Source organism: Scomber japonicus, chromosome 19 (assembly GCF_027409825.1).
Source record: "Scomber japonicus isolate fScoJap1 chromosome 19, fScoJap1.pri, whole genome shotgun sequence".
Taxonomy (NCBI): domain Eukaryota; kingdom Metazoa; phylum Chordata; class Actinopteri; order Scombriformes; family Scombridae; genus Scomber; species Scomber japonicus.
Genome location: NC_070596.1, coordinates 350,001 through 377,288, shown reverse-complemented (window position 1 = coordinate 377,288; position 27,288 = coordinate 350,001). Strand labels below are relative to the sequence as shown.

Here is a 27,288-nt window from a genome sequence, read left to right as displayed (position 1 = left end):
TCATTCATTCACTCATTCATTCATTCATCCATCCATCCATCCATTCATTCACTCATTCATTCACTCATTCATTCATTCATCCATTGATTCATTCATTCATCCATTCATCCATTCATCATTCATTCATTCATCCATCCATTCATCCATTCATTCATTCATCCATTCATCATTATCCTCATTATCTCTCTCAGTCTGAATCTCTCACCTGCAACCGTCAGCCCGTCAGCGCTGCTTTAATCCTCTTAGATTAATCTGCTCTAAAATCAGTTTTACACACGAGTGTGTGTGTGTGTGTGTGTGTATGTGTGTGTGTGTGTGTGTGATCACATGATCAGATTAGATATATGCAGCTCAGCTCACCCTAACCCTCTGCAGTTTCATTCACAGTTTGACTTCAGTCAGCTGCTGTGACTCCTCCCACCTGTAACCCTCCAGGTACCCTAACCCTTTACATGCACACCTGTAATCCTCCAGGTACCCTAACCCTTTACATGCACACCTGTAAGTTCCATCAGTGAACTAACCCAGCAGCTAGAGTTACTGTCTAACTCCTGTTTCCACTTCATTACACAGAACTTTATTTCTCCATTCCTATGTTTCATTTATTCAGTTTAAACTCAAGTCATGTCATTTAAAAATAACCTCAGTTGAAACAAAGTGCTGCACAGTTATTAATATACAATAAAATCACACATAAATATAATAATAAATAAAAATAAAGGTGAGGATTTCATGTGAATATCCTGATTGGAAATATATGAACTGATTATGAGCAGCAGCTGATCAGACAGGAAGTAGTTAAATCCAACTGGGAAATGCTGTTCGTGCCTGTGTGACTGTTAATCACATGCGGAAATGCTACATCCGGTTAGTACTTTCCACAATAAAAGAGAATTTAAAATACATTTTCATGGAATTAAACCATAAATCAATCAATCTTTATTTAAGTCACGTGAAGGCTCTTTCCACATAGAGCAGGTCTAAACCGAACTCTTCAGGTTTCATTTAAAGAGACTCAACATTCCCACATGAGCAGCACTTGGTGACAGTGGAGAGAAAAAACTCTCTTTAACAGGAAGAACCCTCAGAACCAGACTCAGAGTGGGAGAACATCTTTTAACAGGAAGAACCCTCAGAACCAGACTCAGAGTGGGAGAACATCTTTTAACAGGAAGAACCCTCAGAACCAGACTCAGAGTGGGAGAACATCTTTTAACAGGAAGAACCCTTAGAACCAGACTCAGAGTGGGAGAACATCTTTTAACAGGAAGAACCCTCAGAACCAGACTCAGAGTGGGAGAACATCTTTTAACAGGAAGAACCCTCAGAACCAGACTCAGAGTGGGAGAACATCTTTTAACAGGAAGAACCCTCAGAACCAGACTCAGAGTGGGAGAACATCTTTTAACAGGAAGAACCCTCAGAACCAGACTCAGAGTGGGAGAACATCTTTTAACAGGAAGAACCCTCAGAACCAGACTCAGAGTGGGAGAACATCTTTTAACAGGAAGAACCCTCAGAACCAGACTCAGAGTGGGAGAACACCCCCCCCACACACACACACACACACAAACACACAAACACACACACACATGATGATGCTTTACTTTCATGAACTTGACACATGTTATCTGACCTTTATTTTGAAGGCTGAAATACCGTGTTTCCGGTGTCCTCGCTCACTGAGCGAAGACGTCACCGTTAGTTGTCGGTATAAACGGGTCCGGTGTCCTCCGGTAATGAGCTGCTCTCAGGCCGACGGAGCTAACGGCAGATACCAGACCGTAAACCAGGAGAGCAGCTCCTGTCTCTGAACGTTACCGGTATGCTGAGGTAACGGGGTTAGGGTTAGGACCTATTGCCGGTAATGGGAGACACAGAGACGATGAGCGGAGCTACCGGACTGTTGGTGCTGCTGATGCTCAGCCACCGGGCTGCGTTCACGGCCAGCAGGTCCCTGAACGCACCGCAGGATGGACCGACAGGTAACTTTACAGTTCCCGGTTACCGACTGCACATAACAGTCACTGTCAGTATGTTTATATGACGTTAACTTTCACATGTTCACATAGTTCATATATTTATATATTTATATATTAACAGTATCAGCGGCTCTTGTGTTTAACCTCCGCAGGTTCGGAGCGGCAGCGTCTCGTCCTGCTGGAGACTCGACCCTTCATCCTGGTGGACGGTCAGAGGAGAAGCCTGACTGACGCTCTGCAGGTGGGACACACACACACACACACACACACACACATACACACACACATACACACATACATACAGACACTCACACACATACATACAGACACATACACACACACATACATACATACATACATACAGACACACACACACATACATACAGACACACACACACACACATACATACATACACACACTCACACCTACAGTATAGATAGGGTTAGGGTCAGCTTATTGATTAGTGACATATAGAGTTATATATGCAGGGTTAGGGGGATAAAATGACTTCATGCTTCAGGCTGAAACTTTCTGTGGAATAACAGACAGGAAGGAAGTGTCACCAGGAGCTTCCTGAGTTGGGGGGGGGGGGGGGCGGCGTTAGAGGACGGGCAATTCCTGTGCAGCTGACAGAAGGTCTGACATCATTTCCTGTTGTAATGAATGAATGGAGTGCAGTTAGGGTTAGGGTTATTGATCCTGTTTAATGCTTTTATAGAGACTCTGAGTCAGGACTGTAGAATATAAAACAGACTCCACCAGCGTGACTTCATCTGGCTGCTGGACGACAGACATGACCTCATCACGGGGGAGGGTGGTCAGCGGGAGAATATCTGCTTGTTTCTGGTGTTTTTCTGTTTGGGGTTTTTTTGAACATTAAACTGCAGAGAAACGTTTTCACAGAAGCTGAAGATAAGAAATAAAGGAAGTAACACCCATCTGACTCACCCCCCCCCCCCCATCCTGCTGCACAATGACCTGACCCCACCCCTAACACAACGACAGGGTGGAGAAAACTAACACACCCCAGAGGGGAATTCTGCTCTTTTCAAACTTTATTAGTCCTGCAAAGATGAATAGATGGATGGATGGATGGATGGATGGATGGATGGATAGAGAGATAGATCTACAATGGAGGAACCTTTGACACGTGTCAGGACGTTCTAGTTTAGTGTGGAGGGCAGCACACTTTGCATCTTCTGTTGACCTAATTGCCCCGTAGGGTTAGGGGTAGGGTTAATTGCCCCGTAGGCAAACTGCTGCTGGTCTAGTGTGGCGGGAGTGGAATGTTTAATCTGGCCGGGATTAATCGCTCAAAGCATCAGTGATTGAGCAATAATCCTTCTTGGGTCCAGAATCAGTCCTCCTGACCTCATTTGGGTCCAGAATCGGTCCTCCTGACCTCATTTGGGTCCAGAATCAGTCCTCCTGACCTCATATGGGTCCAGAATCGGTCCTCCTGACCTCATTTGGGTCCAGAATCTGTCCTCCTGACCTCATTTGGGTCCAGAATCTGTCCTCCTGACCTTATATTGGTCCAGAATCGGTCCTCCTGACCTCATTTGGGTCCAGAATCAGTCCTCCTGACCTCATTTGGGTCCAGACTCAGTCCTCCTAACCTCATTTGAGTCCAGAATCAGTCCTCCTGACCTCATTTGGGTCCAGCTGCCGTCCTCCTGACCTCATTTGAGTCCAGAATCGGTCCTCCTGACCTCATTTGGGTCCAGAATCGGTCCTCCTGACCTCATTTGGGTCCAGAATCAGTCCTCCTGACCTCATTTGGGTCCAGAATCAGTCCTCCTGACTTCATTTGGGTCCAGAATCGGTCCTCCTGACCTCATATGGGTCCAGAATCGGTCCTCCTGACCTCATATGGGTCCAGAATCGGTCCTCCTGACCTCATTTGGGTCCAGAATCAGTCCTCCTGACCTCATTTGAGTCCAGAATCAGTCCTCCTGACCTCATTTGGGTCCAGCTGCCATCCTCCTGACCTCATTTGAGTCCAGAATCAGACCTCCTAACCTCATATGGGTCCAGAATCTGTCCTCCTGACCTCATATGGGTCCAGAATCAATCCTCCTGACCTCATTTGAGTCCAGAATCAGTCCTCCTGACCTCATTTGAGTCCAGAATCAATCCTCCTGACCTCATTTGAGTCCAGAATCAATCCTCCTGACCTCATTTGAGTCCAGAATCGTTCCCTGATGACCTGATTGCAGCCTGTCCATTACCCTGGTGCTGTTACCGGCACCAGAGTGGGTCCTGTTGAGGACCTCTGCTGTTTGTGAGAACAACACTTTGTTATCTGCTGATGAAATGATGAGAATATTGATCAGTCAGACGATGTTGCGTTCAGGAAATAAAGGAAATAAAGTGTTCTTGTGTGTTTTCAGGATGGACACCCGGACCGGCTGCAGTGTGGTCTGGAGGTGGGAGGACGTCTGTTCTTGTTGGACCTGGAGAAGAACCAGTGAGTAGAACACCAGTCTGTAAAGTTCCAGTAAAGTTGTAGTAAAGTTCCAGCAAAGTTCCTGTAACGTTCCAGTAAAGTTCCTGTAAAGTTCCAGTAAAGTTCCTGTAACGTTCCAGTAAAGTTCCTGTAAAGTTCCTCATGTTGTGTCTCTGTCAGCGACCTGCTGCCCAAACCGCCCAACGTCTTCTACTACCTGCCCAACGGCACCGGAGTGTCTGTGATGGCCCATGCTGTGGTGAGTCAGTGAATGCACCGCCAGATGTTTCTAGTGTTTCCAGATGTCGTGTTTGTGTGTTTCCAGATGTTGTGTTTGTGTTTCCAGATGTTGTGTTTGTGTTTCCAGATGTTGTTTGTGTGTTTCCAGATGTTGTGTTTGTGTGTTTCCAGATGGTGTGTTAGTGTGTTTGTGTGTTTCCAGATGTTGTGTTTGTGTGTTTCCAGATGTCGTGTTTGTGTGTTTCCAGATGTCGTGTTTGTGTGTTTCCAGATGTTGTGTTTGTGTGTTTCCAGATGTTGTGTTTGTGTGTTTCCAGATGTTGTGTTTGTGTGTTTCTAGATGTTGTGTTTGTGTTTCCAGATGTTGTGTTTGTGTGTTTCCAGATGTCGTGTTTGTGTGTTTCCAGATGTCGTGTTTGTGTGTTTCCAGATGTTGTGTTTGTGTGTTTCCAGATGTCGTGTTTGTGTGTTTCTAGATGTCGTGTTTGTGTGTTTCCAGATGTTGTGTTTGTGTGTTTCCAGATGTTGTGTTTGTGTGTTTCCAGATGTCGTGTTTGTGTGTTTCCAGATGTCGTGTTTGTGTGTTTCCAGATGTTGTGTTTGTGTGTTTCCAGATGTCGTGTTTGTGTGTTTCTAGATGTCGTGTTTGTGTGTTTCCAGATGTCGTGTTTGTGTGTTTCCAGATGTTGTGTTTGTGTGTTTCCAGATGTCGTGTTTGTGTGTTTCCAGATGTCGTGTTTGTGTGTTTCCAGATGACGTGTTTGTGTGTTTCCAGATGTTGTGTTTGTGTGTTTCCAGATGGTGTGTTTGTGTGTTTGTGTGTTTCCAGATGTCGTGTTTGTGTGTTTCCAGATGTCGTGTTTGTGTGTTTCCAGATGTTGTGTTTGTGTGTTTCCAGATGTTGTGTTTGTGTGTTTCTAGATGTCGTGTTTGTGTGTTTCCAGATGTTGTGTTTATGTGTTTCCAGATGTTGTGTTTGTGTGTTTCCAGATGTTGTGTTTGTGTGTTTCCAGATGTTGTGTTTGTGTGTTTCTAGATGTCGTGTTTGTGTGTTTCTAGATGTCGTGTTTGTGTGTTTCCAGATGTTGTGTTTGTGTGTTTCCAGATGTCGTGTTTGTGTGTTTCTAGATGTCGTGTTTGTGTGTTTCCAGATGTCGTGTTTGTGTGTTTCCAGATGTCGTGTTTGTGTGTTTCCAGATGGCGTGTTTGTGTGTTTCCAGATGTTGTGTTTGTGTGTTTCCAGATGTTGTGTTTGTGTGTTTCCAGACTCACTGTTATTACCACGGCAGCGTTCGAGGGTTCCCTCAGTCCAGAGTGGCAGTCAGCACCTGCTCCGGACTCCGGTCAGTCATCTTCATCACAGCCCATAATAACCTGGCAGTCATGTGACCTCTCAGCAGGTCTCATCTGTAAGGGGGACTGGGGATTTCCACCGGGTACGTCAGCGGCGCGGAACAGCTGCGCTACGGTTTAGCTCTGTCCTCTGCCCGGCGTCGACTCACACCGGGAGCGTTACAGCAGCGGAGTTCTGGAAGAGAAATCTGCCTTTCAAAATGACGTTGCACTGTTAATACAGTAATTACGGCAGCCCAATCAAATCCGAATTACAGCCTTTAGTCTACCATAATTACTGTAGTAGCTAGTCTACCGTAATTACTGTAGTGGCTAGTCTACCGTAATTACTGTAGTAGCTAGTCTACAGTAATTACTGTAGTAGCTAGTCTACCGTAATTACTGTAGTAGCTAGTCTACAGTAATTACTGTAGTGGCTAGTCTACCGTAATTACTGTAGTGGCTAGTCTATCGTAATTACTGTAGTGGCTAGTCTACCGTAATTACTGTAGTAGCTAGTCTACTGTAATTACTGTAGTAGCTAGTCTACAGTAATTACTGTAGTAGCTAGTCTACCGTAATTACTGTAGTAGCTAGTCTACCGTAATTACTGTAGTGGCTAGTCTACCGTAATTACTGTAGTAGCTGGTCTACTGTAATTACTGTAGTAGCTAGTCTACCGTAATTACTGTAGTGGCTAGTGTACCGTAATTACTGTAGTAGCAGCACAACTAAACGGCCCGGTTTTGTTAAGTTGCTCAATTTTGGTTGATTTGGTAATTTTCTTAGATGTTTGTGCTGATGTCATGTGTCAGTAGCTACGTAGCTAGATGGAGTCTTTATCTGTCTGGTTTATTCCTGTTTGTTGCTGAAATACGATCGGGAGGCTGCACGGGTTGTTTTATTTTGAAAGATGGAAGTTTTATTATGCCGATTCAGTGTCTGACTTCCTGTCTGGTGCGATCTGCTCTGTTGAGCTTGTCGCGAGTTACAAACAGAAAATAGAAATGCTGCGTGTTGATAGCACTGCGGCGCGGAGAGCCTCTGCTGGGACGTTGCTGACACGCTGCTGAGACGCTCCCAGTGGAGACACTCTCATTGATTATAGTGGTACCTATCAGCTCCGGTGACAGACCCAGTGGAAATTGGGCTTTAGGGTTGTGACTCTCTGGGAGGAGAGCTGCAGGGTTAGTTATGTTGGATGAAGATCTGCAGCAGAAACCTCCTGATCCAGATTTACTGGGTTCGGGTCTTTACGTCAGAGCAGCAGAGTGACGACTCGGCGTTCCTCTGCAGGTTAAACTGAGCTGGATTAATAGTGTGAGCGACCTTTGACCCCACTGCAGGATTACTGGATTTATTTATCCACTCACGTGCAAAGACCTTAAACCTCAGTCCACCACTGAGACCTTTTAGAGTAGAGAATCTTTATTAACCCTCTAAAACATGTATACATACAACAACACAGAATAAATAAACACATCAGAAACAGGATCTTCAGCTTTGAACCTTGACCCTTGACCCTAACCCTAACCCTTGACCCTAACCCCAAAGCAACAACTAAAAGTGTTGTGACTGAGCTTCAGTAGAGCACTGAGGCACCACGTCACTGAAGGAGCTTTTTCATGTGAAGGACGTTCTAGTGAGTCGATCACAGAGCAGCTTTACTTATCAGCTTGTTGAACAGCATAGAAGAGAACACCAGTAAATGTTCCCTGATAGAACACATGGAGAACATTCTCAGTTCCCTCAGCCTGTTGACCCTGAACTCTGACCCTGGAGAGAAAGATGCTCTTCCTTCTGAAATCAATAATTCATTATTTTGTCTTTCCCACATTCAGTTTAATAAAGTTTGCATCACACCAGCTGACGAATGATTCAACCTCTCAGTTGTAGGTGAGGTCATTGCCTGTTTATTGTCAAGTCTGACGTACTGAGGACGAGATATAGACTAAAATCCAAGTCGTAGTTGTGTTATTCAATTTAAAATTAATTAATATATTAGTTAAAATATGTGACTGAATAGTATTAAAATGAATCCCCTTCACTCTTTACCAGCGTTTCTCTGATCAATAATAATAACCTAACCCTAACCCTGACCTTTGGCTGTCTAGTACTAATGCCCACAGCTCCCCAAAAAACACTTCATCTCTGTGTTGCTCCAATGTGTCCTGTTGTGCCTCAATGAGGTCAACAGCTCTGGCTGAGTCCAGTGATGGGAGATGGCAGCATATCCCAAACTTGGTGTCTCCCAGTATCTTAACCCTTCTGTTGTGCTCAGGTCAAAGAAGGACAGAAGGAAGGAAAGGAGTAAGGAGGAAAAGAGGAAGGAAGGAAGGAAAAGAGGAAGGGAGGAAGGAAAGGAGTAAGGAGGAAAGGAGGAAGGAAGGAAGGAAAGGAGGAAGGACAAAAGAGGAAGGAATTTAGGAGAGAAGGATGAAAAGAGGAAGGAAGGAAAGAAAGGAGTAAGGAGGGCAGAAAGGAGGAAGGGAGGGAGGAAAGGAGGAAGGAAGGAAGGATGGAAGGAGGAGGGAGCAAAGAAAGAGGGGAGGAGGGGAAGAAGGAAGGAAAAATTAAGGAAAGAAGGAACAGTCAAAAGAGATGGGGTCAATTTGACCCAAGAGGACGACAGGAGGGTTAAGAAAAATGACCAGAAGGCCAATGAAGTTTCGGTCTATCTGCTCATTTAGTCTCACGTATGAATTCATTTGTTTATCTTTATTCCTCAAACCACACAAATATTTTCCATGCAAACGGAGGCAAGTTTGCACAGGTGTTAAATTCATGCAGTTCAAACTAAAACAGTCTTCTTACCTCAGAGGTGGGTTAGGGTTAGGGGTTAGGGTTAGGGTCAGGGTTGGGGTCAGAGCTTCCCTTCAAACCCAAACCAAATGCACCGAAGATCAAAGTGACGTCTTTGGTGCATTCAGGAGCCTCGGACATCGGAGTTTCAGTCATGTAAATTTCCAACAAACAACACAAAGAGCCAATGAAAATTGGGGGGGGGGGGGGGGGGCACGGGGGGGCCAATCAGATCCCCCTGTTATCCATCCAGTAACTAACCCCAACCTTTATCCATCCCTATTTCCTCTCTCAGCGGAGTCATCACCATCAACTCCACGCTGAGCTTCGAGCTGCAGCCGCAGGAGGATGAGCAGCCCCCCCACCAGGAGGACGAGGAGGAGGGCGAGGGGGGGGCAGGAAGTGGAGGGAGCGGAGGAGGAGGAGGAGGAGGAGAAGGAGGAGGAGGAGGAGGAGGAGGAGGAGGAGGAGGAGGAGGAGGAGGAGGAGGAGGAGGAGGAGGAGGAGTCCACCTGCTGTACTCCAGCAGCTCCCTGGAGAGTAACGGAGGGGGGGGCTGTGGGGTCTCTCACAGCAGCATCCCCCCCCTCCACAGCTCCACACACACACACAGGGTGAGACTGCTGATCAATAAAAGGATTAACTCCCATCAATAGATATTTTATAGAAAAGAAGACATGCCCCGAACTCTGCCGATCAATAATCTATGTCAAACACAAACAGTATGTGTGACCTCTGACCTGTCTCCCTGTGTGCAGAGGAGGCGGGACATCCTGTCTGAGAGGAAGTACATCGAGCTGGTTCTGGTGGCCGATCATCAGGAGGTGAGCTGCAGTTCCTGCTCCTGTCAGCAGGGGGCAGCACAGACCTGCTGTCAAAGTTAATGTGATAATTAATAGAGATTAAATATTTTAATTGATTCACAGCCCTTATAAATATATTAATAAATATATGAATAAATATAAATGTATTTGTATGTAACTATATTAATAAATATGAATCTCCTCACAGTTTCTCAACTATCAGAAGAACAACAGGAACAATGAGACCATCATCTACCGCATGCTGGATGTGGCCAATCAGGTGGACTGGGTGAGCCTGACCTCTCGGCTGCTGTCACCATGGTAACGGGAATGCTGTCACCGTGGTAACAGGACAGCCTGACCGAGCCTCTGCTTGTCATTGCAGTTCTACCGGCCGCTGAACGTGCGCGTGGCGCTGACCGGTTTGGAGATCTGGAGCGACCGCGATAAAATCCGGGTGGAGAAGAGTCCGACCGACACCCTCAACAACTTCCTGCAGTGGAGGAGCCGTGAGCTGCTGCCGCGCCTTCGCCATGACAATGCCCAGCTCGTCATGTATGACATCACACCACAGCGACCAATCAGCTGTCGTCTCTGTGCTGCCTCAGTAACCCTGTGCTGTGTGTTTCAGGGGCGGAGCGTTCGACGGCACCACGGTGGGGATGGCGTCGCAGTCCTCCATGTGCTCCAGAGACCGCTCAGGGGGGGTCAACGTGGTGAGTATTACCTGTGCTCTGTAACACTTGGAGACACCTGAAGACACCTGGAGATACCTGGAGACACCTGGAGAACCCTGAAGACACCTGGAGATACCTGGAGACACCTGGAGAACCCTGGAGACACCTGTCGATACCTGGAGAACCCTGGAGACACCTGGAGAACCCTGGAGACACCTGGAGAAACCTGGAGACACCTGGAGACACCTGGAAATACCTGTCGATACCTGGAGACACCTGTCGATACCTGGAGACACCTGGAAATACCTGGAGACACCTGGAAACACCTGGAAATACCTGTCGAACCCTGGAGACACCTGTCGATACCTTGAGACACCTGGAGGCACCTGGAAATACCTGGAGATACCTGGAGACACCTGTCGATACCTGGAGACACCTGGAAATACCTGGAGACACCTGGAAATACCTGGAGACACCTGGAAACACCTGGAAATACCTGTCGAACCCTGGAGACACCTGTCGATACCTGGAGACACCTGGAAACACTTGGAAACACCTGGAAATACCTGTCTGTCAGGTTCAGGCAACCTAAAACGCTTAAATAATCAAACAAAGAAGACAAGACAACAGGATTAGAGTTTCTACTTGCAAGGAGAACGCCAGAGATCTGCTCAGTTTCAATCTCCAACCCGTTCTGAGCAAACCTTGCCGAACCCTTTCTTTTTATTGGTTTCAGGGAGTCCCTAATTTACATAGTGTTACTACTAAAGGTTGGGGGTCACAAATCGGTCAGACATACTTTAAAGATTTTCTGATCAGAGTCACAATTTTATCAATGGTGGTATTTCCTGATCAGGTCACAAGTTGATCAATGGTGATCACACACACTTCGGAGACTTCCTGAGCAGGGTCACAAGTCCTGAAAAACAACTTTAAAACAGCATGCTTGTAGACTATAAAGGTTAGCGATTATAGAAAGGGGTATGGGATAACTTATATACAATAATTCCAACACTGTCGAACCCTGGAGACACCTGTCGGTACCTGGAGACACCTGGAGACACCTGGAAACACCTGGAAATACCTGTCGATACCTGGAGACACCTGAAATACCTGTCCATACCTGGAGACACCTGGAAATACCTGTAAACACCTGTCGATACCTGGAGACACCTGGAAACACCTGGAAATACCTGTCGAACCCTGGAGAGACACCTGTCGAACCCTGGAGAGACACCTGTCGATACCTGGAGACACCTGGAGACACCTGGAAACACCTGGAAACACCTGGAAACACCTGTCGATACCTGGAGACACCTGGAAATACCTGTCGATACCTGGAGACACCTGGAGACACCTGGAGATACCTGGAGACACCTGGAGATACCTGGAGACACCTGGAGACACCTGGAGATACCTGGAGACACCTGGAGATACCTGGAGATACCTGGAGACACCTGGAGATACCTGGAAACACTTGGAGACACCTGGAGATACCTGTCGATACCTGGAGACACTGGGAGACACCTGGAGATACCTGTAAACACCTGGAGATACCTGTAAACACCTGTCGATACCTGGAGACACTGGGATACACTGGGAGGCACCTGGAAACACCTGGAGACACCTGGAAACACTTGGAGACACCTGGAGACACCTGTCGATACCTGGAGACACCTGGAAACACCTGGAGACACCTGTCGATACCTGGAGACACCTGGAGATACCTGGAGACACCTGGAAACACCTGGAGACACCTGTCGATACCTGGAGACACCTGGAGATACCTGGAGACACCTGGAAACACCTGGAGACACCTGGAGATACCTGTCGATACCTGGAGACACCTGTCGATACCTGGAGACACTGGGATACACTGGGAGACACCTGGAAACACTTGGAGACACCTGGAGACACCTGGAAACACTTGGAGACACCTGTCGATACCTGGAGACACCTGGAGACACCTGGAGACACTGGGATACACTGGGAGACACCTGGAGACACCTGGAAACACTTGGAGACACCTGGAGATACCTGTAAACACCTGTCGATACCTGGAGACACCTGTCGATACCTGGAGACACTGGGATACACTGGGAGGCACCTGGAAACACCTGGAGACACCTGGAAACACTTGGAGACACCTGGAAACACTTGGAAACACTTGGAGACACCTGGAAACACCTGGAGACGCACACACACCTATCACATGTGCTCAGTGTGAAGCTGCTCTCATCTGTTAGAGAGCCCCCATGCCCCTGCCTGCCTGGGGGGGGAAGGGGGGGTGGTTTCCACGTGCTCCCGTCTGCCTGTGGGTGGGGGGGGTGTCCTCATGCCCCCGCCTGCCTGGAGATGGGGGGGGGGTGTCCTCATGCTCCCGCCTGCCTCGGGGGGGGGGGGTCTTTTGGCTTTTTTCTCCATTGCACCTGTTGTCACTTTCATTTGACCCAAAGCAGCTGAAACTGATTGATGATCAATAAACTGATTCATTTCATTAACTTCCTCTTCCTGTCAGGATCACCTGGTCATTAACTTCCTCTTCCTGTCAGGATCACCTGGTCATTAACTTCCTTTTCCTGTCAGGATCACCTGGTCATTAATTTCCTTTTCCTGTCAGGATCACCTGGTCATTAACTTCCTCTTCCTGTCAGGATCACCTGGTCAGCGTTCTGGGCGTGGCCTCCACCGTCGCTCACGAGCTCGGTCACAACCTCGGGATGACCCACGACACCGCCGAGCGCCGCTGCTCCTGCCAGAACGACCCGCGGCTCGGAGGCTGCATCATGGAGCCCTCAACCGGGTCAGTACCACAAAATCTGACCCGGGTCGGTACTACAACATCTGACCCGGGTCGGTACCACAACATCTAACATCTGACCCGGGTCAGTACCACAACATCTGACCCGGGTCGGTACTACAACATCTGACCCGGGTCGGTACCACAACATCTAACATCTGATCCGGGTCAGTACCACAACATCTGACCCGGGTCAGTACCACAACATCTAACATCTGACCCGGGTCAGTACCACAACATCTAACATCTGACCCGGGTCGTTACCACAACATCTAACATCTGACCAGGGTCGGTACCACAACATCTGACCCGGGTTGGTACTACAACATCTGACCCGGGTCAGTACCACAACATCTGACATCTGACCCGGGTCAGATGTTGTGACCCGGATCAGTACCACAACATCTAACATCGGACCTGGGTCAGTACCGCAACATCTGACCCGGGTCAGTACCGCAACATCTGACCCGGGTCAGTACCGCAACATCTAACATCTGACCAGGGTCACAACATCTAACATCTGACCCGGGTCAGATGTTGTGACCCGGGTCAGTACCACAACATCAAACATCTGACCCGGGTCGGTACCACAACATCTAACATCTGACCTGGGTCAGTACCACAACATCTGACCCGGGTCGGTACCACAACATCTAACATCTGACCCGGGTCGGTACCACAACATCTGACCCGGGTCGGTACTACAACATCTGACCCGGGTCGGTACCACAACATCAAACATCTGACCCGGGTCGGTACCACAACATCTAACATCTGACCTGGGTCAGTACCACAACATCTGACCCGGGTCGGTACCACAACATCTAACATCTGACCCGGGTCGGTACCACAACATCTGACCCGGGTCGGTACTACAACATCTGACCCGGGTCGGTACCACAACATCTAACATCTGACCAGGGTCGGTACTACAACATCTGACCCGGGTCAGTACCACAACATCTGACCCGGGTCAGTACCACAACATCTGACATCTGACCCGGGTCGGTACCACAACATCTAACATCTGATCCGGGTCAGTACCACAACATCTGACCCGGGTCAGTACCACAACATCTGACATCTGACCCGGGTCGGTACCACAACATCTAACATCTGATCCGGGTCAGTACCACAACATCTGACCCGGGTCAGTACCACAACATCTGACCCGGGTCAGTACCACAACATCTGACCCGGGTCAGTACCACAACATCTGACCCGGGTCGGTACCACAACATCTAACATCTGACCCGGGTCGGTACCACAACATCTAACATCTGACCCGGGTCAGTACCACATCTGACCCGGGTCGGTACCACAACATCTAACATCTGACCCGGGTCAGTACCACAACATCTGACATCTGACCCGAGTCGGTACCACAACATCTAACATCTGACCCGGGTCGGTACCACAACATCTGACCCGGGTCAGCACCACAACATCTGACCCGGGTCAGTACCACAACATCTGACATCTGACCCGGGTCGGTACCACAACATCTAACATCTGACCCGGGTCAGTACCACAACATCTAACATCTGACCCGGGTCGGTACCACAACATCTGACCCGGGTCAGTACCACAACATCTGACCCGGGTCAGTACCACAACATCTGACATCTGACCCGGGTCGGTACCACAACATCTAACATCTGACCCGGGTCAGTACCACAACATCTAACATCTGACCCGGGTCAGTATCACAACATCTGACCCGGGTCAGTACCACAACATCTGACATCTGACCCGGGTCGGTACCACAACATCTAACATCTGACCCGGGTCAGTACCACAACATCTGACATCTGACCCGAGTCGGTACCACAACATCTAACATCTGACCCGGGTCGGTACCACAACATCTGACCCGGGTCAGCACCACAACATCTGACCCGGGTCAGTACCACAACATCTGACATCTGACCCGGGTCGGTACCACAACATCTAACATCTGACCCGGGTCAGTACCACAACATCTGACATCTGACCCGGGTCGGTACCACAACATCTAACATCTGACCCGGGTCGGTACCACAACATCTAACATCTGACCCGGGTCAGTACCACAACATCTGACCCGGGTCAGTACCACAACATCTGACCCGGGTCAGTACCACAACATCTGACATCTGACCCGGGTCGGTACCACAACATCTAACATCTGACCCGGGTCAGTACCACAACATCTGACATCTGACCCGGGTCGGTACCACAACATCTAACATCTGATCCGGGTCAGTACCACAACATCTGACCCGGGTCAGTACCACAAAATCTGACATCTGACCCGTGTCGGTACCACAACATCTAACATCTGACCCGGGTCGGTACCACAACATCTAACATCTGACCCGGGTCGGTACCACAACATCTAACATCTGATCCGGGTCGTTTACCGCAACATCTGACCCGGGTCGGTACCACAACATCTAACATCTGAACCGGGTCGGTACCACAACATCTAACATCTGACCCGGGTCGGTACCACAACATCTAACATCTGACCCGGGTCGTTACCACAACATCTAACATCTGACCAGGGTCGGTACCACAACATCTGACCCGGGTTGGTACTACAACATCTGACCCGGGTCAGTACCACAACATCTGACATCTGACCCGGGTCAGATGTTGTGACCCGGATCAGTACCACAACATCTAACATCGGACCTGGGTCAGTACCACAACATCTGACCCGGGTCGGTACCGCAACATCTGACCTGGGTCAGTACCGCAACATCTGACCCGGGTCAGTACCGCAACATCTGACCCGGGTCAGTACCGCAACATCTAACATCTGACCAGGGTCACAACATCTAACATCTGACCCGGGTCAGATGTTGTGACCCGGGTCAGTACCACAACATCAAACATCTGACCCGGGTCGGTACCACAACATCTAACATCTGACCCGGGTCAGTACCACAACATCTGACCCGGGTCGGTACCACAACATCTAACATCTGACCCGGGTCGGTACCACAACATCTGACCCGGGTCGGTACTACAACATCTGACCCGGGTCGGTACCACAACATCTAACATCTGACCAGGGTCGGTACTACAACATCTGACCCGGGTCAGTACCACAACATCTGACCCGGGTCAGTACCACAACATCTGACATCTGACCCGGGTCGGTACCACAACATCTAACATCTGATCCGGGTCAGTACCACAACATCTGACCCGGGTCAGTACCACAACATCTGACCCGGGTCGGTACCACAACATCTAACATCTGACCCGGGTCGGTACCACAACATCTAACATCTGACCCGGGTCGGTACCACAACATCTGACCCGGGTCAGTACCACAACATCTGACCCGGGTCGGTACCACAACATCTAACATCTGATCCGGGTCGGTACCACAACATCTGACATCTGACCCGGGTCGGTACCACAACATTTAACATCTGATCCGGGTCGGTACCACAACATCTGACCCGGGTCAGTACCACAATATCTAACATCTGACCCGGGTCGGTACCACAGCATCTAACATCTGACCCGGGTCAGTACCACAACATCTGACCCGGGTCGGTACCACAACATCTAACATCTGACCCGGGTCAGTATCACAACATCTGACCCGGGTCAGTACCACAACATCTGACATCTGACCCGGGTCGGTACCACAACATCTAACATCTGACCCGGGTCAGTATCACAACATCTGACCCGGGTCAGTACCACAACATCTGACATCTGACCCGGGTCGGTACCACAACATCTAACATCTGACCCGGGTCAGTACCACAACATCTGACATCTGACCCGAGTCGGTACCACAACATCTAACATCTGACCCGGGTCGGTACCACAACATCTGACCCGGGTCAGTACCACAACATCTGACCCGGGTCAGTACCACAACATCTGACATCTGACCCGGGTCGGTACCACAACATCTAACATCTGACCCGGGTCAGTACCACAACATCTAACATCTGACCCGGGTCGGTACCACAACATCTGACCCGGGTCAGTACCACAACATCTGACCCGGGTCAGTACCACAACATCTGACATCTGACCCGGGTCGGTACCACAACATCTAACATCTGACCCGGGTCAGTACCACAACATCTGACCCGGGTCAGTACCACGACATCTGACATCTGACCCGGGTCGGTACCACAACATCTAACATCTGATCCGGGTCAGTACCACAACATCTGACCCGGGTCAGTACCACAACATCTGACATCTGACCCGTGTCGGTACCACAACATCTAACATCTGACCCGGGTCGGAACCACAACATCTAACATCTGACCCGGGTCGGTACCACAACATCTAACATCTGATCCGGGTCGTTTACCACAACATCTGACCCGGGTCGGTACCACAACATCTAACATCTGACCCGGGTCGGTACCACAACATCTAACATCTGACCCGGGTCGGTACCACAACATCTAACATCTGATCAGGGTCGGTTACCACAACATCTGACCCGGGTCGGTACCACAACATCTAACATCTGAACCGGGTCAGTACCACAACATCTGACCCGGGTCGGTACCACAACATCTGACCCGGGTCAGTACCACAACATCTGACCCGGGTCGGTTACCACAACATCTGACCCGGGTCGGTACCACAACATCTAACATCTGACCAGGGTCGGTACTACAACATCTGACCCGGGTCAGTACCACAATATCTAACATCTGACCCGGGTCGGTACCACAACATCTAACATCTGACCCGGGTCGGTACCACAACATCTGACATCTGACCCGGGTCAGTACCACATCAGCTGACCCGGGTCGGTACCACAACATCTAACATCTGACCCGGGTCAGTACCACAACATCTGACCCGGGTCGGTACCACAACATCTAACATCTGACCCGGGTCAGTACCACAACATCTAACATCTGACCCGGGTCAGTACCACAACATCTAACATCTCACCCGGGTCAGTATCACAACATCTGACCCAGCTCAGCAACAGTTTTCTGTTTCCTCAGTGTGACGTTATGTTGAACTGCTGACCTCTGACCTCTGTCCTCAGGTTGTTGCCGGGGCAACAGTTCAGCAGCTGCAGTGAGGAGGACCTGTCTGTCAGCCTGCTGATGGGGGGGGGCATGTGTCTGTTCAACGTGCCCCAACCGGACCAGCTGCTGGGGGGGCCGCGCTGTGGGAACCTGTACGTGGAGAAAGGAGAGCAGTGTGACTGTGGACTGCTGCAGGTAACACCTGTCTGTCTGCTACCTATCTGTCTGTCTGCTACCTGTCTGCTACCTGTCTGTCTGCTCACCTGTCTGTATACCTTTCTGTCTACTTTTCTCTCTACCTGTCTGTCTACCTGTCTGTCTGCTACCTGTCTGTCTATCTGCTCACCTTTCTGTCTACTTTTCTCTCTACCTGTCTGTCTGCTTACCTGTCTGTCTACCTGTCTCCTTGTTGATGATGCTGTGCTCTGATTGGTCAGGAGTGTGATGACCCCTGCTGTAACGCCTCCACCTGTCAGCTGGTTCCTGGAGCTCAGTGTTCATCTGACGGCATCTGTTGCCATGACTGCAAGGTGACACACACACAGACACAGACACAGACACACACAGACACAGACACAGACACAGACACAAACAGACACACAAACAGTAACACAAACACACACAGTAACACACACACACACATATACACACACACAGACACACATACACACACAGTAACACACACACAGTAACACACACTCACTCACTCACTCACTCACTCACTCACTCACACACCTACACACACACACACACACACACACACTAACCCTTCTCCTCTTGTAGCTGCGGACCGCCGGCTCCGTGTGTCGTGAGCCAATCGGAGAGTGCGATCTCCCCGAGTTCTGCACCGGCGGCTCCGCCCACTGCCCCCCCAACGTGTTCCTGCAGAACGGCGAGCCCTGCGAGGACGCCGCCTCCTACTGCTACAGCGGGGTCTGCGCCAGCATGCGCACCCAGTGCCAGACACTGTGGGGTCCCAGTAAGTCCCCCACCCTAAACCAGCTAATAACCCTAAACCAGTGCCAGACGCTGTGGGGTCCCAGTAAGTCCCCCACCCTAACCCAGCTAAACCAGCAAGAGGGTTAGGCTAACTAGCTGCTAGCCCTGACCCTCTACTGACCCAGCGTACGCTCAGAGTACCCAGAGTACACAGAGTACCCATAGTACCCTAACCCTTTACCAACCCTGCTGTGATTTGACGTTTATATAAATAAAGCTTTTCCCTCCAGACGCTACGAGCGCTCCATAGTACCCAGAGTACCCAGAGTACACATAGTACCCTAACCCTTTACTAACCCTGCTGTGCTGTTTTTCCCTCCAGACGCTACGAGCGCTCCGGCTGTTTGTTTTTCGTCTGTCAACAAAAAAGGAAACAAATATGGAAACTGTGGTCAGCTGAGCAACGGCTCCTACGTCCCCTGTGCCAGCTCGTAAGTACACAGAGTACACAGAGTACACACAGAGTACATGCTCAGAGTACACAGAGTACACACAGAGTACATGCTCAGAGTACACAGAGTACACACAGAGTACACACTCAGAGTACACACAGAGTTACACGCTCAGAGTACACAGAGTACACACTCATAGTACACAGAGTACCCAGAGTACTACAGTACTCTTCTTCTCCTGCAGTGACGTGTACTGTGGGAGGATCCAGTGCCAGGGCGGCAGAGAGCGCCCCCTGCTGGGCACCAACGCAGAGATCTTAACCACCACAGTCCGCTTCAACCACAGCGACCTCGTCTGCAGAGGAAGCTTCTTCCACCTGGGAGACGACGTGTCCGACCCGGCCACCGTGGCCCAGGGCACAGCCTGCGGGCCAAGCAAGGTGAGCACACTCACTCACTCACTCACTCACTCACTCACTCACTCACTCACTCACTCACTCACTCACTCACTCACTCACTCACTCACTCACTCACTCACTCACTCACTCACTCACACACACACCATCGGCGGTCACTTGAAATGAGTATGACTGTCTTCTGCATGGGGTCGTCTACTTGTGGGTCTTCAGGTGGGCATAGAGGCCCTGTTCGGTGCCTGTTCAGAGCCAGAACCCTAACCCTCCCAGTCAGGACCCTAACCCTCCCAGTCAGGAGATGAGATACAGAATGTTTTAAGGTTTATGTTTTAATGTTTGTCTTGATGTTGTCCTTGAACCGTTTCTTTTGCCCGCCTGGAGCTCGCAGACCTCTCTCCAGTTCAGAATAAAGAATTAGTTTTGGGAGACGGGTGTCAGCCATGCGGATGAGATGGCCGGTCCATCGTGGACGTGGTGGTGATGCTGGTCTGTCCTCCCATTTGATCCTCAGTATCTTCCTCAAGGTTCTCTGGTGGTGCTGTTCCAGAGCTCTCAGGTGCCTGCTGTAGGTGGTCCATGATTCTACCCCATACAGCAAGGTGGGGAGAACCACGGCCTTGTAGACCAGGAGCTTGGTGTCAACCCTGAGATTTCGGTCTTCAAAGACCGTTTTCCTGAGTCTGGCATATGCTCCATTGGCACAGCTCAGGCGGTGGTTGATCTCAGCGTCAATGTCCGCTTTGGAGGAGAGAAGACTGCCGAGGTAAGGGAAGTGGTCAACATTCTCGAGAGGGGTGTTGTCCACTTTTATGATGGGTGGAATAAACGGCTGATTGGGTGGAGGTTGGTATAGCACCTGGGTCTTCTTGATGTTTAAAGCTAGACCCAGGGCTCTGTATGCCTTAGCAAAGACATTCAGAATACGCTGTAGGTCTTCTGCGGAGTGTGCTGCTATGGCGTTGTCATCTGCATACTGGAGCTCCATAATGGTGGTGTTTCTAGCCTTGCTTTTGGCTTTGAACCTGGCAAGGTTAAAGAGCCTACCATCAGTTTTGTACTGGAATTCCCTGTGGGAGGTCTTTGCCAATGAGGTGAAGTATGGCAGCAATAAAGACAGAAAACAGGGTGGGTGCAATAATGCATCCCTGTTTGACCCCTGTCTCCACGGTGAAAGGCTCAGACATGGAGCCGCTGTTGCTGAGCACTTGTCCCCCTTCTTAGATAAACACACACACACACACACACACACACACACACACACACACACACACACACACACAGACACACACACACACAGTACAGTTCACTATGTGTGTGTGTTTCAGGCCTGTTTGAACCAGAAGTGTGAGGACGTGTCGGTGTTCGGTGTGGACGAATGCCGCAGGAAGTGCAACGGTCACGGAGTAAGTTCACTTAGACACGTGTGTGTGTGTGTGTGTGTTACAGGTGTGTAACAGTGTGTGTGTGTGTGTGTGTGTGTGTGTGTGTGTGTGTGTGTGTTACAGGTGTGTAACAGTAACAAACAGTGTCACTGTGAGGTGGGCTGGGCTCCTCCTGACTGCAGGTATTCGGGTCACGGAGGCAGCGTGGACAGCGGCCCGGCCCGAGCTGCTGGAGGTACGACAACGCACCCTCCTCCCTAATGTCATTATTATTAGTATTTTTATTTATTTCTTCATTTTAATTGTTTTATTATGATGTATTTCTGTGTTCAGGGTCTGATCCGGTCCGAGTCACCCTGCTGGTGATCTTCCTCTTCATCCTTCCTGTCGTCCTCCTCTTCCTCGTCCTTCGGTTCCCTCGGTTCCGTGTCTGTGTCGGCGCTGCCAGGCCGTTCGGAAAAACACGACAAGACAACCGGTAACATATCCAGACTGATCCTCAAGTCATTTTTATTTATTTATTTTACTTTTAACTTTTTAATATTATTTACTCTGCCTCTTTTCTTACCTACAATGCAGTGTGACTCACTGTGAGATGTGGGGTTTGGAGTTTGATCCCACCCCCGTCCCCAGGTACTGCTGTCCAATCAGCTATGAGCGTAGTGTCTGTGCTCAGTGATGTCATACTGTGCTTTCCAATCAGCTATGAGCGTAGTGTCTGTGCTCAGTGATGTCATACTGTGCTGTCCAATCAGCTGACAGCATAGTATCTGTGCTCAGTGATGTCATACTGTGCTTTCCAATCAGCTATGAGCGTAGTGTCTGTGCTCAGTGATGTCATACTGTGCTGTCCAATCAGCTATGAGCTTAGTGTCTGTGCTCAGTGATGTCATACTATGCTGTCCAATCAGCTGACAGCATAGTGTCTGTGCTCAGTGATGTCATACTGTGCTTTCCAATCAGCTGACAGCATAGTGTCTGTGCTCAGTGATGTCATACTGTGCTTTCCAATCAGCTGACAGCATAGTATCTGTGCTCAGTGATGTCATACTGTGCTGTCCAATCAGCAGGACCCTGGCGATGGAAGAGCAGGTGCGCCCGCTCAGGTATCAGCTGACCCAACCCGACATCCCGCTGACCCCCCCCAACAAACAGGTAACCATGGCAACATAAAGTCTGACTGACCAGCGCCAATGTTAATCCAACCACGAGCTTATTATTATTATTATTATTATTATTATAGTTTATAATTTATTATTAATGTGAATATTAAATTATAATACTGTATAACAATATAATTTTATCTTTCAACATTTATTGTGAAAGAAACAGGAAGTTTTCTTTCTTCCTATCAGCCTTTGTGACCTTTGACCTCTGCTAACCTCCTGTCTGACCTTTGACTTCTGCTAACTTCCTGTGCATGCGTCACGCTCGTCCTGTTTTCTGTCCAATCAGGTTCATGACAGACCTGCTCCTCCCGCTAAGCCCCTCCCCCCCGACCCTGCCTTAAAAACCCCGCTGCAGGTTAGTGATGTCATCAGTCTGTGTGTGACGTCATCAGTCTGTCTGTGATGTCATCAGTCTGTGTGTGATGCGTTCACATTTGTCAAAGTATTTGTAAAGTCTGGGGTCGGGTGTTTTAGGGATGTAGAGCGTAGAGGAGCTGGAGCTGGTGTGGGAGGTGGAGCGGTACCAACTAGATATATTTGGGCTGACCTCTACACACAGCAGCGGCTCTGGAACCAAACTCCTGGATGGGGGCTGGACTCTCTTCTTCTCTAGAGACACAAGGGTGAGAGGAGCCAGGCGGTGTGGAGATACTGAGAGTCTCCGGCTGAGCGCAGCAGGAGTTCTCCTGCAGACAGAGAGGGTCGCCTCCTTGGTGTTTTTGGGAGGAAGACTCTGACTGTCTGTGTGTCTGCAGTGAACAGCAGTTCAGAGTACCTGGCCTTCTTGGACTCTCTGGGCCCTGGAGGGGCTGCGGCCCGCTGAGTCCATAGTTCTGCTGGGGGACTTCAACGCCCACGTGGGCAATGATGGAAAAACCTGGAGAAGGCGATTGGGAGGAATGGCCCCATCTGAATCTGAGTGGTGTATTGTTATTGGACTTGTGTGCTAGCCATGGATCATAACAAACATCCAGCATCAGGAGGGACCTGCTACCAGAACACCTTAGGACAAAGGTCCATGATCCACTTTGTAGTGGTGTCATCAGACCTGCGGCCATATGTCTTGGACACTCTGGTGAAGAGAGAAGCGGAGCTGTCAGCTGATCACCAACTGGGTGAGGTGGATCAGGTGGGGGGGCGAGCTGCCGGACAAACCTGGGGTCTCTGCTGCGAGCCATTGGGTCCCTATACAACCGCTGTGAGAGCTGTGTTCATATTCTCTGCAGTAAGTCAGACCTGGTCTCAGTGGGTGTTGGGCTCCATCAGGGCTGTCCCTGGTCTCTGATCCTGTTTGTGATCTTCATGGAGTCTCAAGGTGCAGCCGGGGGGAGGAGAGAGTTCAGTTTGGGGACCTCAGAATCACCTTTCTGCTTTTTACGGTTGATGTTGTTCTGTTGGACTCTACAGGTGAAGTCCTCCAACAGGCTCTGGGACGGTTTGCAGATGAATGTGAAGCGGTCGGGATGAGAGTCAGCACCTCCACATCTGAACAAGGTGGACTGCCCCTTCAGGGTTGGGGGGTGGGGGGGCATTGCTGCCCCAAGCGGAGGAGTTTCCGTATCTGGGGGTCTTCTTCACAGTGAGGGTAAGATGGAGCGTGAGGTTGACAGGTAGATGGGTGCAGCATCAGGTGGATGGGTGCATCAGGTGGATGGGTGCATCAGGCGGATGGGTGCAGCATCAGGCGGATGGGTGCAGCATCAGGTGGATGGGTGCAGCATTAGGCGGATGGGTGCAGCATTAGTCGGATGGGTGCAGCATCAGGTGGATGGGTGCAGCATCAGGTGGATGGGTGCAGCATTAGGCAGATAGGTGCAGCATTAGGCGGATGGGTGCAGCATCAGGTGGATAGGTGCAGCATCCAGGAGGAGCTGATGAGTGTAGCTGGAGAGAAGGAGGTCTGGGTTTCACTGCTCAGCCTGATGAGACTGAAACCTGACCGACTGATAAGAGACAGAACATGGATGGATGTTTGCATGCAGCTCATAAAGATATTTTTCATTGATTTTATTTAATTAGTTTATGGCCTTCATTTCCATGGTAACGTGTTGTTGACTTTAACAAACAAGACAACTCTTCCTCTTCCTCCTCCTCCTCTTCCTCCTCACTAACCTTCCAGCTGCTGGTGATTCGACCAGCTCCGCCCACCAAGCCACTCCCCCCTGACCCTGCCTCACCTGGACAGGTACACCGGCCTGCTAGCTGTTAGCATGTAGCTAATCCTGAAAGTCCTGCTGAGCTGATTCTGAGTCCTGATTGGTGAATTGTGATTGGCTGACTGATTGATCTCCAATAATCAAACTGATTGATTTCAGTCAGGATCAAAAACCTTCTGTTGATTTTTTTTCCCCCATGGTTCTCTCTTCAGGGTCCAGCTGTGCCCAAACCAGCGGTGCCCAAAAAGCCTCGCCCCCCCGCCCTGCCAAGCCACCCCCATGTCCCGGCCCCACCGACCCACCCCCACTTCCCCCCTCAGCCCCCCTACACCAACAACACCAAACCATCTCAGCACGCCGCCGTCGCACCTGCCGCCAAAACCAACAGGTACGCAGAGAAGCTTTAAACATTTTTAATTCATTAAAATAGTTTTAATTAAAATCTGAACTGTTTGTCCCCAGACGACCTCCTGCTCCTCCGACTCGACCCGCCGTCCCTTAAAGAGCCGGAGACACACACACACACACACACATACACATACACGTTACATTTTAAGAATCAGCTGTTCAGCCTGAAACCTGCAAGACAACTGATGATCAAGATGATGGTGATGAAGGCTCCGCAGCCCTCTGCTGTAACTCGGTGACTCTACATGTGGGAGTATCAGTGCCTTGCTCAGCAGCAGCTCGGCAGTGACTTGGGGACCCTCAAAGCCTCGGCCTGTGATGCCATGTATAAGTGTCTATGATACAGCACCCCCTGGAGGGAGGGGGGGCTCAGTGCCTTTTCTTACAAGCAGAATGGTTCCAAAACTGTGGTCCTGGGCCCTCTGCAGGCCTCAGAAAGTATTTTATATTTTAGATAAACGTCAGAATGTTTTTCATCTTCTCATCAAATCTGCATTATGTGAAATGAATCCTGCAAACTGAAGTCCTTTGGGTTAGGGTCCTTTGTTTTGTTGCCAGCTGAGATTTTTACATCCTTTTCTTCTTCAGTGGCTGAAGCAGCATCACTGTAGTTACTCTGTGAGATAAAAGTCATTATTTTAAATAAAAGAGATGAAACCATTTATATATATTTATAGAGCATATGTATTATATAGAGAAATTAAACAGTGGGATCATACCTGTCGACAGTAGGATCATACCTGTCCACAGTGGGATCATATCGGTCCTGATGCTGATACCTGTACACAGTGGGATCATACCTGTCCACAGTGGGATCATATCGGTCCTGCTGCTGGGTCTTGCTGGGAGCTGCCAGGAGCTGCTGGGTCCTGCTAGGAGCTGCTAGGAGCTGCTGGGTCCTGCTGGGAGCTGCTCGGTCCTGCTGGGTCCTGCTGGAAGCTGCTAGGAGCTGCTGGGTCCTGCTGGGACATGCTGGGTCCTGCAGGGTCCTGGTAGGAGCTGCAGGGTCCTGCTAGGAGCTGCTGGGTCCTGCTAGGAGCTGCTGGGTCCTGCTGGGAGCTGCTGGGAGCTGCTGGGTCCTGCTGGGAGCTGCTGGGTCCTGCTGGGAGCTGCTGGGTCCTGCTGGGTCCTGCTTGGACCTGCTGGGTCCTGCTGGGTCCTGCTGGGAGCTGCTGGGTCCTGCTGGGTCCTGCTAGGAGCTGCTGGGTCCTGCTAGGAGCTGCTGGGAGCTGCTGGGTCCTGCTAGGAGCTGCTGGGTCCTGCTAGGAGCTGCTCGGTCCTGCCGGGAGCTGCTCGGTCCTACTGGGTCCTGCCAGGAGCTGCTGGGTCCTGCTGGGTCCTGCTGGGAGCTGCTGGGTCCTGCTAGGAGCTGCTGGGTCCTGCTAGGAGCTGCTGGGAGCTGCTGGGTCCTGCTAGGAGCTGCTGGGTCCTGCTAGGAGCTGCTGGGTCCTGCTGGGTCCTGCCAGGAGCTGCTGGGAGCTGCTGGGTCCTGCCGGGAGCTGCTGGGTCCTGCTGGGTCCTGCTGGAAGTTGCTGGGTCCTGCTGTTTGTGACGTGATGCCAAAGAAATGAACCATGAGAGGAACATCAGATCCTCGTCCTGCTGACGCCTCAGATCAGACCCTAACCCTGGAAGTCTACGTATGAGTGATGGGTTAGGGTCAGACCTTCATCTCCTCCATCACACTTCCTGTGTGTCACCACTGATGAAACCCTAACCCTCCTGATTTATAGATATATGTTTTTATTGATCAGTATTCATGCTTTTATTTTGTTAACTTCCTGCTCGAGGAAAAAAATCCTCAATAAAAATGTTTTCTACATTTCTGCTTTGGGTTCTTTTTCTGCAATGCGTTAAAATAGATAGATAGATGGATGGATAGATGGATGGATGGATGGGTATCTAGCCACCTTCTCCAGGTTGTTCAGTCAGTCCTCCTGTACACTGAATGTAATGATTGGCGTTGTGGGGGTGCAGCAGTCATGTGTGTAAAGTGAGCACAGGAAGAGGCTCAGGACACAACCTGCTGGTAGCGGTCCATGGGTTAGGGTTAGGGTTAGCCCCAGGCTCTATGACTTAAATAATAAACACAGTGTTGACCGCAAGTTGTAGACAGGATCAGCTGCAGCTCTCAGTAAAACTCTCCTCTCAGTAAAACTCTCCTCTCACTAAAACTCTCCTCTTAGTAAAACTCTCCTCTCAATAAAACTCTCAATAAAACTCCTCTTAGTAAAACACTCCTCTCACTAAAACTCTCCTCTCTGT

General features: G+C 49.9%; 1 protein-coding gene across 1 annotated transcript; it reads left to right on the top strand.

Annotated features, from left to right (window-relative positions):
* The first annotated feature begins 1,726 nt into the window (after positions 1-1,726).
* On the top strand, positions 1,727-25,735 carry adam15 (ADAM metallopeptidase domain 15). Its single transcript, XM_053339428.1, has 25 exons — positions 1,727-1,985; positions 2,135-2,223; positions 4,377-4,453; positions 4,613-4,691; positions 5,939-6,015; positions 9,102-9,208; positions 9,275-9,420; positions 9,565-9,630; positions 9,818-9,898; positions 9,995-10,164; positions 10,241-10,325; positions 12,941-13,089; positions 18,119-18,296; positions 18,539-18,631; positions 18,885-19,080; positions 19,423-19,531; positions 19,737-19,932; positions 21,234-21,311; positions 21,414-21,525; positions 21,624-21,768; positions 22,358-22,445; positions 22,746-22,814; positions 24,579-24,644; positions 24,828-25,003; positions 25,078-25,735. The coding sequence occupies exons 1-25, from the start codon at positions 1,868-1,870 to the stop codon at positions 25,115-25,117; spliced, it is 2,790 nt and encodes a 929-aa protein (XP_053195403.1). The 5' UTR covers positions 1,727-1,867; the 3' UTR covers positions 25,118-25,735.
* Positions 25,736-27,288: the final 1,553 nt, after the last annotated feature.